We start from the raw sequence: 18,386 nt of genomic DNA, 5'->3' as shown, positions 1-18,386 counted from the left end.
AACTGATCATGTATTAAGCTAATGTTACATTTTAATATCCAGCATCATTTGCCTTATATACTCACTTATATGTCAAGTTAAGCTGCAGAGATGATTCTGATCTGCCATAGCATACTGCGCCAGCTGATTAGGGTCCATGTTGATTGTCTGCACACAGATCTGCTGACATGCACAAGGGCAGATTTGGGTATGTGCAGTTTGCAGTTGGACTCCATACATCCTGTTGGGCATGATCATGTATTTTATAGAAACATACAATTGGTTTTAAAAAAAGTCCCAGGAGATGCTTATGATATCCAGACCTTTGTTATTGTGATCATTGTATTTCTAATTGGTGCGTATGTTTACTGGCATTATTGCTACTAGTCAGTTCACTACATTTTGCATGGATCCTTAGCATAGGTTGCTAGCCAAAGCAATGCCAGGTTGAACAAGTGCCTATTTGTGGAAAAAGTTACGGTAGAGACATGCTTAAAATTGAGTCGAGCTGCAAACAACAAATATACTGATCTGCTGTAGCATAATGCATCCGCAGATTACGGTCTATGTTGTTTGTTCTTCTGATTACACCTAACAAAATACACTGTCTCAGATCTGCTGGTACATTATACGATGGCAGATTTGGGTCTATTCAGTTTGCAGTTGGACTCCAGTGAGTATATACAGTACTATCCATAGCAAACAAAATCAATTGACAAATCAAACAACTTATTACTAGATCTGTTTGGTTTTTTAATATGCTGACTTCCGTGATGTCCACATGCCTTGACTCAACATAAAAGCATGTACAAAAGGTTCAGAGACTGCTATAATTCCCAACTAGATACCTATGATAATAGAATGAGCATTCTGATTGGATCACTTTCAAAACACGTGGAAATAATTAAAGTTACTTAAATTCCCAATCACACACACACACACACACACATGGTACTAATTCAGCTCTTATGGTAAACCTATTGAAGCATTATGATATTAAAAATTCAACAATTCCTGGCTGCTCATAATCAAACCTATTTTTCTTGGTACAGAGTCATCCTTGATGCAAGCCTCTTTGTTGAGAAAACATGGCATATTTTTGATGGAGATGTTTGAAAAGTTTTCAATTCTATACCTTAAAGATCGGGTACCTTAATAATTTTAGCAATGGGTTTTCCAAGGCAAGTCTGTAAAAGGGTTAAAATTTCATTAATAAAACATTGTCTCAATTTTTCTCAGCTACAAATAGGATAAGTTCTCAAAGGATTATTTTTACTAATAATTTTTTACTCTTCATTGTTTTGTGGGTCCAGACTCCAGATTCACTAAACATTAAATTTCTTTCCTCAAATTGAGATTTCACTTACATCTTTTTTGTTTTATTTTCAATGAAGAATTTGTCAGCAAACTATCAGCAGATATCAAGGTTTAAAATTACATAATAATGTGTTGAAGTTTTTAAATCTTTTTTTGTTTTTTATATTTTTTTCACCCCACTTGCCTGGCAGTAAAAATCAGATGCGCTTTAATGGTGTGACTGCATCTGTTGTACATCATCCATTATGCATCCATGAAGATATGCCATTTTCAATTTGTGAAGCCAAATTCATCAGTTTCAACTAAACTCAGCAGAGAACATCTTTACCGAAAATGGTTTTCAAATTTGTTTAAAAGATGCCAATACACCATCAAACATGGCCACCATTACTAAAAATAGAAAAGTCTTGAAATGATTTCTTGAAAACTACTACACAGAATTCAATGAAATTTGATAGTAAGTATCATAGCATGAAGATGACGTATTTGTACAAATGATACAATGCACCACCAAAATATGGCAGTCATTACTAACAACAGAAAAACATTAACTGACTTATCGAAAATCGCCCATCTAAATGTAACAAATATGATGGAATACTTCCTGTCAGAAATGTCTTAAAGACTGATACAAATGATACTGAACTTTTATTAAATTATTAATGGCCACCATTACCAAAAATAGAAAAACCTTCAAACAAGCTCCCCCCTACCAAAACCCCAATAGAACCTTCTACTTTTTGGACAAATGATGTTGGTGAGCTTTCAGATATGGATGAGATAAAAAAAGGTAGAGAAGTTTTGAGACTGTCTTTCCATAACATTTGCAATTGACAGCATTTAGAAAAAATATTTTCACACAAAGCATTCTGTGATATGCATATTTCTTGGCCAGCCGCTGTTGCATTTGGTTCTTAGGCACATATCAGTCAGGTGAGTGAAATTGGACACCTGCCAGTTGTTTACAAGAAATAACTTCCTCAGTATTGACTTTTAAAAAACAAGGCAGTTATTTTTCATTCTTAAAATTTTCAGCCACTTTGCAAAAATCCCAATATGGTCAGAAGTTTCAGGGGCAGGTTAATGTAGAATCTCAATCTGAGGAAAAATGTTGAGAAGATTAGTACAACCCAGCAAGGTGCTTGAAAATGGTCATTAATTTAGAATGTATTTCCACTTAATTCTGTATATATATTTACCTGTGTGAGTTTCAGTTTGAAATGCTTAAAGTAGTTGTCAGCGACTGTGATAGTAGCTTCAGTGTGCAAGTGATAAATTTCTATTTCAGGAAGAAGATGTCAGACAGCAGTGAAAGTTCAAGTGGTGAGTCTGACAGCAGCTCTGCAAGTGGGTCGGATTCAGACAGTCCCACATCAGATGATGATGATGATGATGATGACGATGAAGAAGAAGAAGAAGAAGAAAAGAGGGAAGAGAATAAAAGGGAGGAGAAAGTAAAACCTGCCTCACCATTTTTGGTTGCCACAACACTGTCTCCTCCCTCACCCCCAGAGGTAAACTTAAAACTGTCCTTAATACTCAGCTTGATCAGTGTTGCATCAGCGGGTATGAATAGCAAGGTCCATGAACTTATTAAAGTTTGAGGTATTTTTAGATGCTGCACAGTGATGACAGGTGCTCAGTAATGTGATGAAAGCAGAAAATTGTGGATTTGCATTAGAGCTGGCATGCCCAGTCCTGCCCTTTAAATGTATTTGTAGCAGCTTTACATTTTATTTTTTGTCTCAAGTTCCATGTTTACTTTTTATCAGATTTGGCAAGATTTTTGCCATAACCATTCTAGCTAACTAGTACATGCTAAGCACCATGTTGCCTGGATTGTGCTGATGTGCCATTAAACTGCAGTAAATGCTATGCTATTCTGAAAAATTATTAAATTGGCCACCTGTATAAAACAGACATAACCTCTGGTCCCAGTATTGCCTGGCTTGGAACATTTGTATTTAAGCCCATGTCAGTGAAATTACAGTTTTTCATTTGTAAATATTTCTTAAACCCTAAAATGGATTGTATTCATACTGGGAATTAAATATTATGAAGCAGGAACAGATCATTCAGCAACACTCTCGTTCCTTTGACCTTTGGATCATGGTCACAGTACATAATTGTGAAAATTTGCATTAAATTTTTTAAGATCCCCCTTGATGAGTGCTCTTTACACTGGGGATAATGATTATGAGCAGAAATTATTTCCTTCAGAGTCTCAGAATTACAAGGTTTATGTTGACATTTTGGTCAGAGTTCTTCATTAGATTATAACCAGACTTGGCATATTGTTTTTTCATGACAGTATATGAGATTAATTCAGTAATTTCAGGTTGAAGGTCAAAGGCCATGATGAGATTTTTGTACAGCACTAATATTTTGCACTTGTTATAAGAAGATGAATTCAACATTGTAAGATAAGAGGATTATTTTGTTGTAATGTTGTAAAGCGCTTAGAGCTTCTAAAGATTAGGCACTATACAAAGTCATTATTATTAATATTATTATTATTATTATTATTATTATTATTATTATTATTTGTTAAAATATTTTGTAAGTTGGATTTTCTTAAGAATATCCGAGATATTAATACTCAGCAGTTAAAGAAGATTAATGGAGCAAGGAAATGGGCTTCTTGTGAATTCCTGCAAATTTTGTTGGCCAGTAGTTCATAAGCGCATCTTTCCCTTTTTGCAGCTTTGTGGAAAAATTGCTCACCCATTTGAATATCATGCTGCTAATAGAAATAGGACTATTTGAGTTATTTTCTGTAAAGACTTGAGTGTTAAGTTAAATAGTGAGAATGCCCCGAAATATATGCAGTACCTTCACTTTAGCTTTTAGGAGTTTACACACAGTCCATTGTTGATGACAAATAAAAAGCATGCACATGTAATTTGTTTTATTTTTTCAGGGTAAACCACAGCAAGCTAAATGGAGCCTTATAACGTATCTTCCCAAGTCCAAAAACACATTGTTTTCAACTCCTTTGAGTGACACCAGGACTCCATTAGATGGTGAATCAAATATTGCCACAAAGTTGGACACTGAGAACAACAGAGTCTCAGAAAGAAACTCTCTTTCCAATGACACACTCAATCTTGGCATTTCAAAAAGAACATACAGAAATTCTTGTAGTTCTGTGGAATTATCTCCAGATGCCAGAAGTACAACCAGCAATTCATCCATAAAGCCAGGCAGGAAACCTTCAGCAAAACACACACCAAATCACAGTGCATCGGAAAAAATGCTTAAAGAAAAATCCAGTTCTGTAAATAACCAATATGTTTCTCCAAAATGTACACCTCTCTCAAGTAAAAACGGTTCAGCTCCAACAAAGGAATTGAACAAAGACAAACTAGAAAAAGGGAGTCGTACTCCAAGAACAAATCGAATGAAAAAAGGGAATAAAAGCCCAAAACGAATCTTGTCAAAAGAAATTGTTGATTCTGATTCTTCCTCCTCAGACAGTGCAGAGGAGAAACCAGCGGTAGTCACTAAGTCAGAACTGCAGACAGCTGTTTTTGCTACGAAATGTATTCCACGGGCAAAAAATAGTAGTGTCTCAAGTGATAGTAGTGAGGAGGTGGAGGAGGAGAGGAAGATGAAGAAAGGGGATGGAAATGATAGAAAAGATGATCAAAGTGAGGAAGCAGACTCGAGTATTCAAGAAATCTTCAGTAAAAGTATGGAATCACCCTTTATAAGTAAACTCTCCCCACTGCCAGTGTATGTTAAGGAAACGAGGCAGTGGGAACCCAAAGAATGTGATATAAATAGTTCACAACAAAAGGACCAGTTGGATTTATCTGGGTCTTTATCAAAAAATGAGAGTATAGATGATATTTTTACTTCCACTGCTAATTCATTTAACTTATTGTCTCCTATTCCACATGATGGACTTGATAGTGTGTTTAAAAGACCACCAGATAAGAAGCCGTCTATAATAGTGCACTTAAATCGTGAATTGATAGAAAGTCTTCTCCAAAACGTAAACATTGAGGGGATAAAATCTCCCACTCCAACTCCAAATTCACCCACAAAGGTGGATTTGTCTTCATCATCATCATCAGATTCATCATCATCTTCAGATTCATCATCAGATTCTGTGTGTTCAGATATGGAGGAGGGACAATTAAGGGATGAGGAAGAAGAGGTGGAGAATAAGGTGGAGGAGGTTGAGAAATCTCTTTTGGAATATTCTCTCAAGGAGAGCTTTAATACTGAACCTATTTCACCACTCAGAGATTCTCATGTAAACTTTGCATCTGTGGAAACAGTATCTCATTTCTCACCTCCAAAAATTCATTCATCACCAGCAAAAGAAAGGCTTCATGAAAAACGCAAACTAGATATAAACAGACATGAAGATGCAAAGAGGAGAAAGTCTGAACCGTCCAGATCCCCACTGAAGTTTTCAGGAGAGGAGATCCCAGAGAAAGAGTGCGTATTTTGTGTTGTTCAAATTCATGGTGTGGGTTGACTATATTGGTTGTGTTTTGTGTTTGCTTCTTCATTTGCAGGAAGCAGATGCTTATGATTTGCATGCAGCCACATGTCATTGGGCAGTGTTGTGTCCTCTCATAGAAAAATGTCAAATTTTTAGTAGTAATCTAGTTAGTTTTTGACATAATTTTTTGCCATTGGAGACAAATGGATATGGCCTAAAAGTTCTGCCAGAATTCCACACAAAACTCTATCTTCAAATTTTATTTTTATTAATGGTACAGACCTTATCTGGCTGTTGGTTATATTCAGGTACAGTATTTTCAAAGGTTAAAGCAAAATTTATGCTCAGGTTTCTGTATTCATTTCCATCAACATGCAACAGACTGATGCCATCTTTCACCAACACTTGGTTTACAGGTATATATTTGGTAGCCTGAAACAATATGCCAACAAACTGAACATTCATGATTTACACAAAATATATTTGTTTTTTTGAGTGACACCATTTTTCAGCACATGATTGGCTATACATGGTGATAAGTATATTTAGCTGAGGAAGAGTCACAGACCCATGGGAAGCTACTAAGCAAGCTTTCTCACCTACCTGCTATGGCAGAGCAGAGACTTTTAACTCGTATTGACGGAGATGACATGCCTGTGATCTGTAAAGGTGCATGCCTTAGACCACCCTGTTTCAGATATGCAAACCACAGGCCTCGGTCAACACAAGAAAAACTTTCCGACTTAAAGTTAACATAAAACTTAACCTGTCTTCATGAGTGGCCGAGTGGTCTAAAGCGCTGTTCGTTACGGATCACTGCCATCTCACCTTTGTCTGCGGCGGTTCGAGTCTAAGATTCAGCCAATGTGGGCATGTGAGAAAGCTTGCCATAGCTTCTCGTGGGTCGGTGGTTCTTTCCGGGGTTTTCCGGGTTCTTCCTCCACCATTAATACTGGCCGCCATGTATAGCCTATCGTGCTGAAAAATGGCGTTAAAGCCCACAACAACAACAACAACAACAACAACTGTCTTCATGAAACATGTCAGTTGTAAACTTGATTTCAGTAGTTGATCATTTGACCCAGAAAACTCTTGTAACTATATTGAGGGAAAATATTAGCTTTGATAGACCCAAATAATTAATGTCCTGTGAATATTACTGAAAAGATAATAATAATATCTGTTGGATTCATATTTTTCAAAACTTGTTTATTGAAACATTAATATATTTGGTAATAATGTAACATTTTGTATGAAAAGAAATGGAAGAAAAGAAACTTCATCCTGGTTTCTCTGGAGTTAAAGAAGGTTAAGATGTTGCCAGTTTAGCGAGGAAAACTTGATTATTTGCACTTTTTGAAGATATTATCTTAATAGACACAGTATTAGTGGAACTTGCACGTGTTTGCCAGTATTGTAATGCTGTACAGTGTGTGATAACTAGAACTGCAGAAAACCATTGTTATTCAAAATGTATTATTTGCCCTAAAACGATTCCAATCTAAGCTTCAGGCCATTGAACACTTAAAATCTTTATTTATTGGCTAATGTCCCTCAGCTAATATTGATTTCACCCCTCTGACAAGATGAGATTGAGAAATGAAATCTTTTGAGAGATAGCTTTGGCTCTTCAGTGTCTGAGTTGTAGCTCTTCAGTGTCTGGGTTGATTAGGCAAAAAAAATGGAGGACTTTTAAGCCAGGACTTCATGTCAAATGCAGATGTATACATTTTTACCGGACCGTTTTCAGGTGGCTCAAGATAAATGAATATTGCACAAATTAAAATATAGTTACTCTATCTAGAAAACTTTATAATTGCATCATTAAGAGTATTTTTTAACAGGCGTAAATGAAATGGCAGCAGAATGTGTCTTTATAGTATAGCATGAGGATAGATGTTTATACAGTGTAACATGAGGAAAGATATATAAAGTATGACATAAGAACAGATGTATATGCAGTATGACGAGGAATATGATATGGAAAAATGGGAACCAGCCTGGAAATGGGTGAACATAAAATAGAATATATATGGGTTTAGCTGACCAGGATTGGTTAATAATGTAAGTTATGTTTTAGGAAAAAGAATCTTTTGAGAGCTTATCCTAGTTATAAGTGAGAAAAAAACATAGAGACATTGTTTTATTAATGGAATTTCAGTCCTTTAAAGTGTTGAGTTTGGAACACTCATTACTAAAATTAGCACCTGAGTCTTTGGCGCAGAATTGAAAGCACATGTTTCAAACACATGCAGGTTCAGAAAATGCCGCGGCTCATATCCTTTCCTCAACACAGAAGCTGACATCCAGGTTTCATCTCAATTGATAAATATAGGTTTGATCATGAGCACTCAAAATTTTAAGTTATTGAAATTTTAATATCATGGTGCTTGCAAATGTTTACTATGGGAACTGAATTAGTACCGTGAGTCCTTTAGATAGCTCCAGATAGTGAATTTCAGTATCTGGTCTGAGGTTGAAGCAGATGGTGACTGTTGATGGTTATGTCCAACAGCTCTAGATGCCTTGTGCATTTTTATAATCATTTTTTAATTTGCCTTAAATGAAGAATACTTTCTGTCACCTTCTGCCACCAGATTCCCACACAGTTGATTTTTTTTGTCTGAATATCCATGGTGACGACCTATTGGGCCAACCAAAAACTTGTAATGGTCACTAAAATGTCAGAAGGTCCCCTTTTGGATACTGAAGTTTGGTAGGTACTTGTGTGCTGCATTAGAGTTCCTGTCAAAGCCTTTATGGCGTGTATATCTTTTGTTAACACATTAACCCCTAGCGACGAGTTAACATGACAGGAGGTAGTAGTCTACTGCCGAGCTCTGTAGCGTCAGTGTCATGTATGATACACTAAAGTGGGTGGTATTATAGAAAGGTAGACAGATGTAGTTCTACAATGATACCATATAATCTGGAATATCTAGTTGCACTACAAAATACAGATTAAAAAAACTCCATTTTTGGACCCGATTTTTTTTCTACCCAAAATTCACCCGTGGTCAGAATCCAGTTTTGTGTCCAAATTTTAGACTTTTTGGTCTCAGATCTAAGACAAACTGGTATGAACTGCAAACAGACAGATGAACCTTTGCAAAAAGTAGGATAAGATGGGTATTTGGTGTAAAGAGTGGTCTCGATACAAAAATAATGGCTCTGTTTAGCAAAAAAAATATATAAAATTTTTTTCTTACCCTTCTGCTCATGCACGAGCCAAATAGCCTTTGAAAAACGATGTTTCTAACACAACTAGGCAGTATGTTATTGAAAGATCACCTGCGATTTGGTGTTTTCAGATCTATTCAGAAATAGCTTTCAAATGTGTTTCCTACTTGATTTTCAGGCGAAAATGACAAAAACTTCCAGGGGTTAATGCGTTAAGGAAAGAGTGGGAAAAAATAAGTACGTCTGTGAAAGACTTTATCTGGGATTTTACTTTTGCCACCTTTTTGGGGTGATCTACATATGAAGCATGAGTTTAAGAACTTCAGAAGTCAAACTACTCCACTTGCAGATTTCTTAATTATACAACAATAGTAGCAACAATTGAATTACCAATCCTCAAATCAGAGCAGAAATTCTTGATAAAATAAGGTGCCCTTTTGATCATAAGAGGCTCATTTAAATGCCTTGTTTGAAGGATAATTACCATGTCCTTATGCTGGATTTATTTCTTTGGCACCAGTTTTATTCTCAGACCTTTTGCCAAGAGAAAAGTCTAGACAGACTTAAAATACGCAACGCAAAGTTTGACTCTGAGGTGATGCTTTTTAAATGATGCCATAAACAAGAATAGTAAATCTAATAAAAGGGTTTAGTGGGGCTTGGTAGAAACTGAAGTACATTCATTTAGACAGTGGGGTTGCCTTGTAGGTGGAGCTGATTAGATTTACCTTAAGCTCACACAGGCCACCCAGATGTCTGGCTAATCTAATAAGAAATTCAGAAATGCTGATCTAGTTGCATGATTTTTCTGTTCCCAGCTTGCATCTTGGGTGGAATAGTATTGGAGGGGAAAAAACTTAGTAACTTTCTTGTTAATCAGGGAATCTTCTAGAATATTTAGGAATTAGGCCATGGCCTGTCGTTTGTGGGGGTTGGGGGAAGAATAAGAATTGGTCAACAGTTGGGAAAAAAATTTACGATTCATTTGCTAAAAGTTTTAGTTTGCAAGATTCTGGAACAGTTTTATTATCTTTTATATCGAGATCAGGGGGCCAATCAGGACTCCTATTAAACTTTCTTGTCTCATAAGAACAACTTCATTGCACACCTTCTAATGTGAAAGATCAAGCAGAATGTTAAAAAGGAGAATTCAGACTAAGGTAAAAACTTGTTCTCATTTGAGTGTGTGTGTATTTTTAACGTAGCTTTTAACAATTTTTCAGTCATATCGCTACAATGTCTGCAGTGTGGCAGTTTATAATGATGTCTAGCACTGGGGCATCATGCCGCAGACACGTAGCATGATGTCCCACCCCGTCACATTATCCTGACACCAGGCCAACCAGTCCTAACACTGACCTCTTAATGCTGAGCGCCAAGCGAGGCAGCTGTTAGTACCATTTTGTAAGTCTTTGATATGACTCGGCTGGGGTTCGAACCCATGACCTCCCACTTCCGAGGTGGTCGCTCTAACCACTAGGCCACCGGAGGGTTTATTCTCATTTGATATATTTAAATAAATTATAATTATGTTTGTCAAGTTTTATTATGATTTGCCCACCAGATTAAAAGAAATCAACTTTTAATATCTGTTTTTCTGACACAAGGGGTTTATGATGAGAGGGCACTTCATTAGTAATGTGTAACAAACATTTTAAAGCCATTGCCATGTTTTTGATGTCTGATATATTGAAATTGTTCCAATCATGATGTCTGTGTAAGAAAAAGGAGTATGTATTCTAGTATTGTAGCCATGGTGTGTAATTAGATAACTAATGGAGGCTGTATTCATGGTGTGTAATTGGTTGTATGAGATGATTAATGGAGGCTGTAGCCATGGTGTGTAATTGGTTGTAAGAGATGACTAATGGAAACTGTAGCCATGGTGTGTAATTGGTTGTATGAGATGACTGATGGAGGCTGTAGCCATATTGAGTACTTGATTGTATGAAATACTAATGGATGGCTGTATTCATGGTGTGTAACTGGTTGTATGAGATCATTAATGGAGGCTGTAGCCATGATGAGTAATTGGTTGTATGAGATGACTAATGGAGGCTGTAGCCATGGACTGTGTAATTGGTTGTATGAGATGACTAATGGAGGCTGTAGCCATGGTGAGTAATTGGATGTATGAGATGACTGATGGAGGCTTTAGTCATGGTGAGTAATTGGTTGTATGGGATAATTAATGGAGGCTGTAGCCGTAGTGTGTATTTGGTCGTATGAGATGACTGGAGGCTGTAGCCATATTGGGTACTTCATTGTATGAAATGACTGATTGAGGCTGTTGTCATGATGTGTAAGTGGTTGTATGAGATGACCATAGAGGCTGTAGCCATGGTGTATAATTGGTTGGTGTGCCTGACTCAACAACCGAAAGGATGTGAGTTCAGATCCTACTCTCAGATGATCCTAGGTTGGCTACAATGTTGTGTCCTTGGACAAGGTACTTTGCTCTCATTGCCTTGACACTAAATAAGCGAGCTGTTTTGCTATGCATAAAAACATTAAAACCAAACTGCATTGTCACTCTCTTAGTAAGAAGGGTGGTTAATTGGATTTGGCTTCTTTATTCTGAACTCGTTACTTCTTTCTTTTCGTAATTCTGTCTTTGGACTGTCCCATCTTTCCCCAGAAAGCTGTTTCTTAATGCTGTTCTCTTTCAGAAATTGTGCATCCTAGCACTAAACCCTGTGTTTTCTTACAAGACAGTCACCTGGTCACATTTTCTTGTTTAACAAGGAAAGCACTATTCTTTTTAGGCTTCCCCGGAGTTAGATTTCTCCCCTCTCAGGATATTTAAGACTAAAGGTCGTCACTTTAAATTCACGTTACTTTCAAAGTGTACGCCTTAATTTACTCTAGCCAATCGTAAGCAGTGGTTCCTAAATTATCCCAAGATAATCATTTCTTTCGGCAAATTTTAGACAGCATAGAATCTGTGAACTACGGTGCATATCAATTTCCCTTTGAAAAATGATAAATTGACATGGGTTATGGTTGGTAGCTCAAGTTTTTCTTTCTCAGGACAGCATATCAGTGCCCTGGTCAAATCTTACTGAATCAAACATGCTAATATTTCAGGTTTTAATACTGACATGGGGGCGGGGTAGAAAAGAAGAATTGTTGAAGATGACCCATTGGTAATTAGGGAGCACACACACGTCTCATTCGTGGAGCTCAGTTGGACGAAGCATTAGACTTATAACCCAATGGTTGCAGGTTTGATACCTACCCTTGACAGCTGCCACTTTGCATGTTATAGCCAGTAATGTGTAATAAGTGCCATTAAAATCCACATAGACAAAAACTCTCATTGTTCTGATCCTTGGTGTTTACCTTGGCTGTTTATGACAGGATCATAGAATGTCAGTGAGATACACTGGTACCATGCAAGATAGCAGCTACTTAGATTAGGTGATGGTTATCACAATTTCCTTTTGTTTTAAATTTGTTGTTGTTTGATTTGTGTTTATTAAGAAATATTTAAGAGGTGTGTGGGTATTTTCTCACAGAAGAAGGCTGGGAACATACCATAATGTTATGGCACAAGTTCTGTATCTGTGACTAGATGATCTCACTCCGAAAAGCTTTAATGATGCAATTACATTAAGTGTTTTTACTCACACATTTATATGGCTGTTTTCACTGGGCTTTTGAATTTGACATGACTTTCATCTTAGTGTAATCTCCATGAACACCTAGGGAGGCCAAAACATACCATGGTGATGCATTAATTTCAATCAGTAGGGTGGTCTGTCTGATAGGGTATAGAGTTTTCCTCATCAGACATATCATGTTTCCATATCTGATTTACATGACTTAAAACTCTGATTTCTCAAAATGACCCCCACTTGGACACCCACATTTGTTGCTAATGATCCATGTCTGAGAAGACCAATGGTGAGGAGATGCTTCAGATTTCTTAGCAGGAGAAACAAGTCTTACCATGGGCTTGACTGTTGTATAACAGTATTAGCTTTCCATCCTTAATTTAACATATTTTCTGGTCCAGTGTTATTTTACAGCAGTTGGGAAGTACACAGGAAGCACATGGTAGCATTGTACAGAAATAAGTAAGCAGTGCACTTAGAATTAATTAATCTTGTCACATACATCTAATCCAGTCATTGCAAGGACTATTTTTGATGCAGTTAGAAACAATAACAGTGCATCTCTGACAGACTTAAGGGACCGACCATTAATTTTCCAGTCTATGCCTGAGATTTATTAAAAAAATTCAGTCCTGCTAATTAATGCCAAGTAGCTTAAAAAAAGATTTTGCTTTGATTTCAAACTTTTATATTATAATTATTATTATTATTATTAAATTAGATGAAACAATAAACTGTAAACAAACAAAAAATCTGATTTATAAGAAAAAACCCAAAATTAAATGGTCAATCCCATAGTGTAATTTAAAACCGTAAGTTTTACATGTCAAATGGTATATGAAACTTGGAAGGAGAAAGGGCAGAACATTTGCTGTTAAAAAAGTATATTATTTTTGCTTTGGAACAGATATACTCCTGGACTTGATTTGTGTATCAGCATGTATATTAAATTATGAGTATGTTTTTATATGCCTGCCATAGGACAGATTGTATTCTGTTAATGATGTGTCTGTTCATCTGTTTCTGTTACCAATTTCATTTCTGAACAATAACTTGAGTTGCCCACAATCTGTAGTCTTTGTGTGGATGGATTACCCAAGGGGTATAGAAGAATGAAGTTGATACCTGTGTCAAAAGACCAAAATTCTTGATCCACTAAATTAAGAAGAGTTTTCTACCTGCAGTTACCTAACTTTTTGAGTGGCTTGCACTTGGGATAAGAAAGAAAAATTTCAGGGTCAAAAGGTTAGATGCCAAGATCAAACTGAAACAAGAAAAATGGTTTCCACAAAATAAAATTAATTCTGCAGCACATTCCTAGACCAAACTTGGTGGATGTTTTGCACTCGGGTTAAGGAAGAGTCTGTTGATTTGGGGGTCAAAATATAGGTCAAGGTCATTGTGACTGAAAGAAGAAAGAGTTTTTCATAATACTTTTAGTGCCAAGGTGCTGTTAAATACCAGTACATAATAGGTACATAGGTCTAGATTAGAACCATGACAAGAATTTGTGGAGGGCTTGCACTGAATGAATCAAAGAAACCTGTTGATTTTGGGATCAAAATGTTAAAGGATAAGATCTTTGCTTCTGAAAGAAAACTTGGTTTTGCAGAAAATGTTTGCTCTAGAGTGAGTTCCTTGACTGAATTTTGTGGATGTCTAAGGGTCCAGATCGTTGAGATAAGCAGGTCAGTAATCTCCATAGCTACTGCATACTTTGAGGACCATTATACATAGGGCAGGCATTCATGATACTGTTGTTTACAGTTACTGATGTGGTCAACTCAGACAACAAAAAAAACAACACCACAATACATCACTTACAGTCTGAGAACTAAACACAGTACATACTGAGGCTATTTTCCCTTGTGGAAATGTACTTGTGTATTGAGTAGCATTGCAAAGGGCCAAGCTGGTATGGCATCTGCAAGGCCATATTTTGTTTGGCATTAGACACATCTATCCTATGATATCTTGTGTGTCTGATAGGGCAGTTACTGGGGTTTTACCTGTCCTTGTACAGACTTTGAAATTTAAATTACGTGTGTGTTTTCTTATAGTTGTTAGTACCTTTCAAAATATGGTTGAACAGCAAATATCAGCATCGACTTATGAATACATTTATTTAAAAAGCAGACCTGAATTTCACTGAATCCATCATATTTTGATAGATTTGCCAGTTGTGCATATGCAATGAGAGAGAAATGAAAGGAAATAATAAATGAACACTTGTGTCACATTTTGCTACATAGACATGAAGTGGATAACTCAATGCAGGAATTAAAGTAGTGATAAATTATGGGTAGCAAATGCATTAATTTATTACATATCAGCTTGATATTTTGAGGTCAATCAACTTGTCTAAACTTTACAGCTACTGGTCACATTTTCATTTCTAATGGCCATTGTACCTTGACGTGATTATCACTACCAAAATAATTAAGTATAAAGCAATCAAGGAAATGCAGTCATTGAATTAAATTACACCACTCAGGCAAGTACACTGAATTAAAGTACATCTCTCAGGCAAGTACACTGAATTAAAGTACATCATTCAGGCAAGTGCACTGAATTAAAGTACATCACTCAGCAAGTACACTGAATTAATGTACATCATTCAGGCAAGTACACTGAAAAATGGCGTTAAACCCCACAACAACAACAACATAATGTGCCATCAGATATGGGATTGTGGTGTTTGTTCTACAGATTACTGTTACTGCGTAGCATTATATGATGACAGATCTTTGTGCAGTTTGCATGTGAACTCGACTTATAAGACTATATATGGTACTATTGTTCTGCACCAAGGCTCCCAAGTGTAGGGTGCAGTGTTTCCCACCATCCAAATTTGGGGGCACACAACATTTTAAAGTGACAAATAAAATTGTATACAATGCACTAGTAGAGGTAAAAATGAGATAATCTTGCATGCTTTTGACATTTTGGCCACCTTTGCTTTGTCAACTGCACTGTACTGACATCTTTGCCTTGGATACTTACATGTACATTACTGTAATAAACATTTTGTAAGTGCTTATACTGTAAAAAACATTTTGTAAGTGCTCATACTGTAATAAACATTTGTAAGTGCTCATACTGTAATAAACATTTTGTAAGTGCTCATACAGTAATAAACATTTTGTAAGTGCTCATACTGTAATAAACATTTGTAAGTGCTCATACTGTAATAAACATTTGTAAGTGCTCAAGAAACTCCTAAATATATTAGCAATTATGAATAGCCGATTCACCTGAAATGAGATACACTATGGAATTTTCCATTCCGGATCTTCCTCTTTTTAAAAAATTTTTAGTATTCACTCATTATGTACAAGCATTCATTTTAAGAAGTCGGTTAAATATTTGTTGCTTTATGTGTCATAAATCTGGAAAATGTTACATTAGTGGCAATTAATGACTTTTTGTTGCAAATCTTAGACAAAAAAAACCCCCTAAATCATATAATTTCCAAATATTTTATTTTAGGTGGAAATTTATTGCCATCTTGAAGTTTTTATTGTCTTCAGCTGTTGTTAGTGGCAGCATAGTCATAGATGGACATGCATGCCATAAAAATAGTTGCTTTTTTTCTATTTTTACTAGTACCAGGGTTTTCCACAAAAATTTTAAGTTTTTAAAACATTCCTGTCTTCAGAAAAGTTTATTGATTTACTGAATACTAGTAGCAGAGTTGCTGGAGTAAATCCCTGAACCCAGGCACCTAATGACAACAAAATAGTTGATCTATTTTTCAATTTTGTTTTCCTTACAATTGCATGCTTACAGGGTGCATAGGATGAAACTGCACAGAAAACCTGTTATCCTGCACTTGAGATTGCAGTACAAGTTTTGCAGTGTTAGTCAAGGACTGTATTTTGAATCACTGTTGCCAGAGTAAATGTTGTGATCCATCAATGTATCCATGTTAGAGAAGCATCTCTGATGTGTACATCGTATCTAATATTTCTTTTATTGGGTCCAATTTCTTTTCACCTTGAATACAAGTATTTTCTTTTAAGATGATTGTTTACCATTTTCTTCTCAACTAAACAAATGTGTTAACTTTTTTCCAAGCTTTCAATGTTTTTTTTGTAGATAAATCAGCAAAAGGTTGTTAATATTGAAATGGATAACTCGGCATGTGTGATATACATGTATTTCTAGTAAGCTTAATGTTTTACAGTTGTTAAATTAAAACCAGAATGATAGTTTCCTTAACGACAGAAGCACAAATAATCAAATCTTTTAGTTGATACCAGAAGTTTGGCTGCAAATGTTTACTTGTCACAAAATTATAAATTGTATTACCTAACATTACAGATTGTTTTTTCTTTGCCGCCTTGGTACTGGTTTCCTTTTGAGACACATTTTTGTGGAACACTTGTTGTAATTGCTACCAACCAGAAATTAAAATGCTCCTTTGATATTTCAACTCTTATTTTTGTAATCTACTTTTTGAAAGTGCTTGAGAATTTTTGAAGTAATATTTCTATAACAAAAATGTCTGCTGCATTCTTGTGTTGAAAACTGCTTATAATCAGGTTATCTTTATGTAATTGACAACTTAAATCCCCAAACCATACACAGCATCAGGCAGGTGAAAGAAGGTCAAATTGACCTGAAATAAATATTTTTATATGTACTAAAGGTGCTATAAACCACATTATCTAAGATTGCATCCCTGGGTGGCTGAGTGGTCTAAAATGCTTGCCTTTACCTATCTCTGCCATCTCACTTCTGTCTGCATGGGTGAGTCTCAGGCTTGCCCATTGTAGGTATGTGAGAGACCTGCCAGTAGCCTTCTGTGGGTTGATAGTTCTTACCATGTCCTTCCTCCACTGATTATACTGACTCCCATGTATAGCCTATCTTGTGTTGAGAAATGACATTAAACCCAAAACAGTAACAACAACAACATTAACTTTTATGTAGTTGACTGGGGCTTATTTTCAGTACTCAAATAATGCTGTATATATAGATAGGTACTTTTTGTTTTGGTTTCTTTTTCACCTAGGATCCCATCGGTGGGTGTCCCCCACCCTCCAGATCTGGGGTAAAACCACATTTTTAAGGAACAAAGGAAAATTGTACTATTTTATTTGGACACTTACATTATTGCCCTAAACATTTTATAATGTACTCAAGTAACTCGTGACAACATTAACCAGAAATGAACTGCACCATGGAATGTTTTGTACTCGATCTTCATCTCATTTAACTTGCTGTTCACTCCTTATCTTCCTGTACTGCAATAAATGCCCATGTTTTTTTAATCTTCTTTCAGGTTCAGAATCTGAAGTTAAATGACACATTGTGTATTTGCATACTTATGTTCTCTATTATCATTAATTCAACCCCAAAATTAGTTACAACTTCATTGCCACAAATGTTACTTGAACCTCAAAACAATGTGACACTGGCAGCCATTGGAAACTTGACATTGCATCCCAACTATCACAAACCTTGAATATTTTAACTGCCAGATACATTGTTTTCAAATGGATATGAAATGACAGCTAATAAAGAAAAGTTGCAAGCATATTTTGCAGATTTTTTTTCTGACTAAAAGTGCACACAGGGTGGTGTTCAAAAAGGCGCACACAGGTTGGTGTACTGGGTCAAATTCAGGGGACATAGGACAAAATTTCAAAGGAATCCACGATCTGGCCCACAATTGGCAACACTTAGTAAAGACACAGCTTCAAAAGAAATGAAACATTATTGCCAAGTAACCATAGTAGTTGTTGATACCAGTGACTTGTATTTTTTTCATCAATGTTTCCATAAAGTAACATTTTTGTTGTTGTGAAAACTATTTGCTTTCTGTTCTTTAG

At 36.0% G+C, this 18,386-nt stretch overlaps 1 protein-coding gene across 1 annotated transcript in view; it reads left to right on the top strand.

Annotated features, from left to right (window-relative positions):
• Positions 1-18,386, top strand: part of LOC149797069 (uncharacterized) — a 243,610-nt gene that overhangs the window by 167,915 nt on the left and 57,309 nt on the right. The window contains exons 10-11 of the mRNA XM_089961743.1: positions 2,585-2,810; positions 4,217-5,745. Of these exons, the coding sequence (XP_089817869.1) occupies positions 2,585-2,810; positions 4,217-5,745 (1,755 nt within the window). The remainder of the gene's footprint in view (positions 1-2,584; positions 2,811-4,216; positions 5,746-18,386) is intronic.

The sequence above is a fragment of the Sinohyriopsis cumingii genome, chromosome 6 (genome assembly GCF_028554795.1).
Source record: "Sinohyriopsis cumingii isolate HCF-2022 chromosome 6, ASM2855479v2, whole genome shotgun sequence".
NCBI lineage: Eukaryota > Metazoa > Mollusca > Bivalvia > Unionida > Unionidae > Sinohyriopsis > Sinohyriopsis cumingii.
The sequence above is the reverse complement of the archived record's forward strand: the minus strand, read 5'-3'. Positions and strand labels throughout refer to the sequence as shown.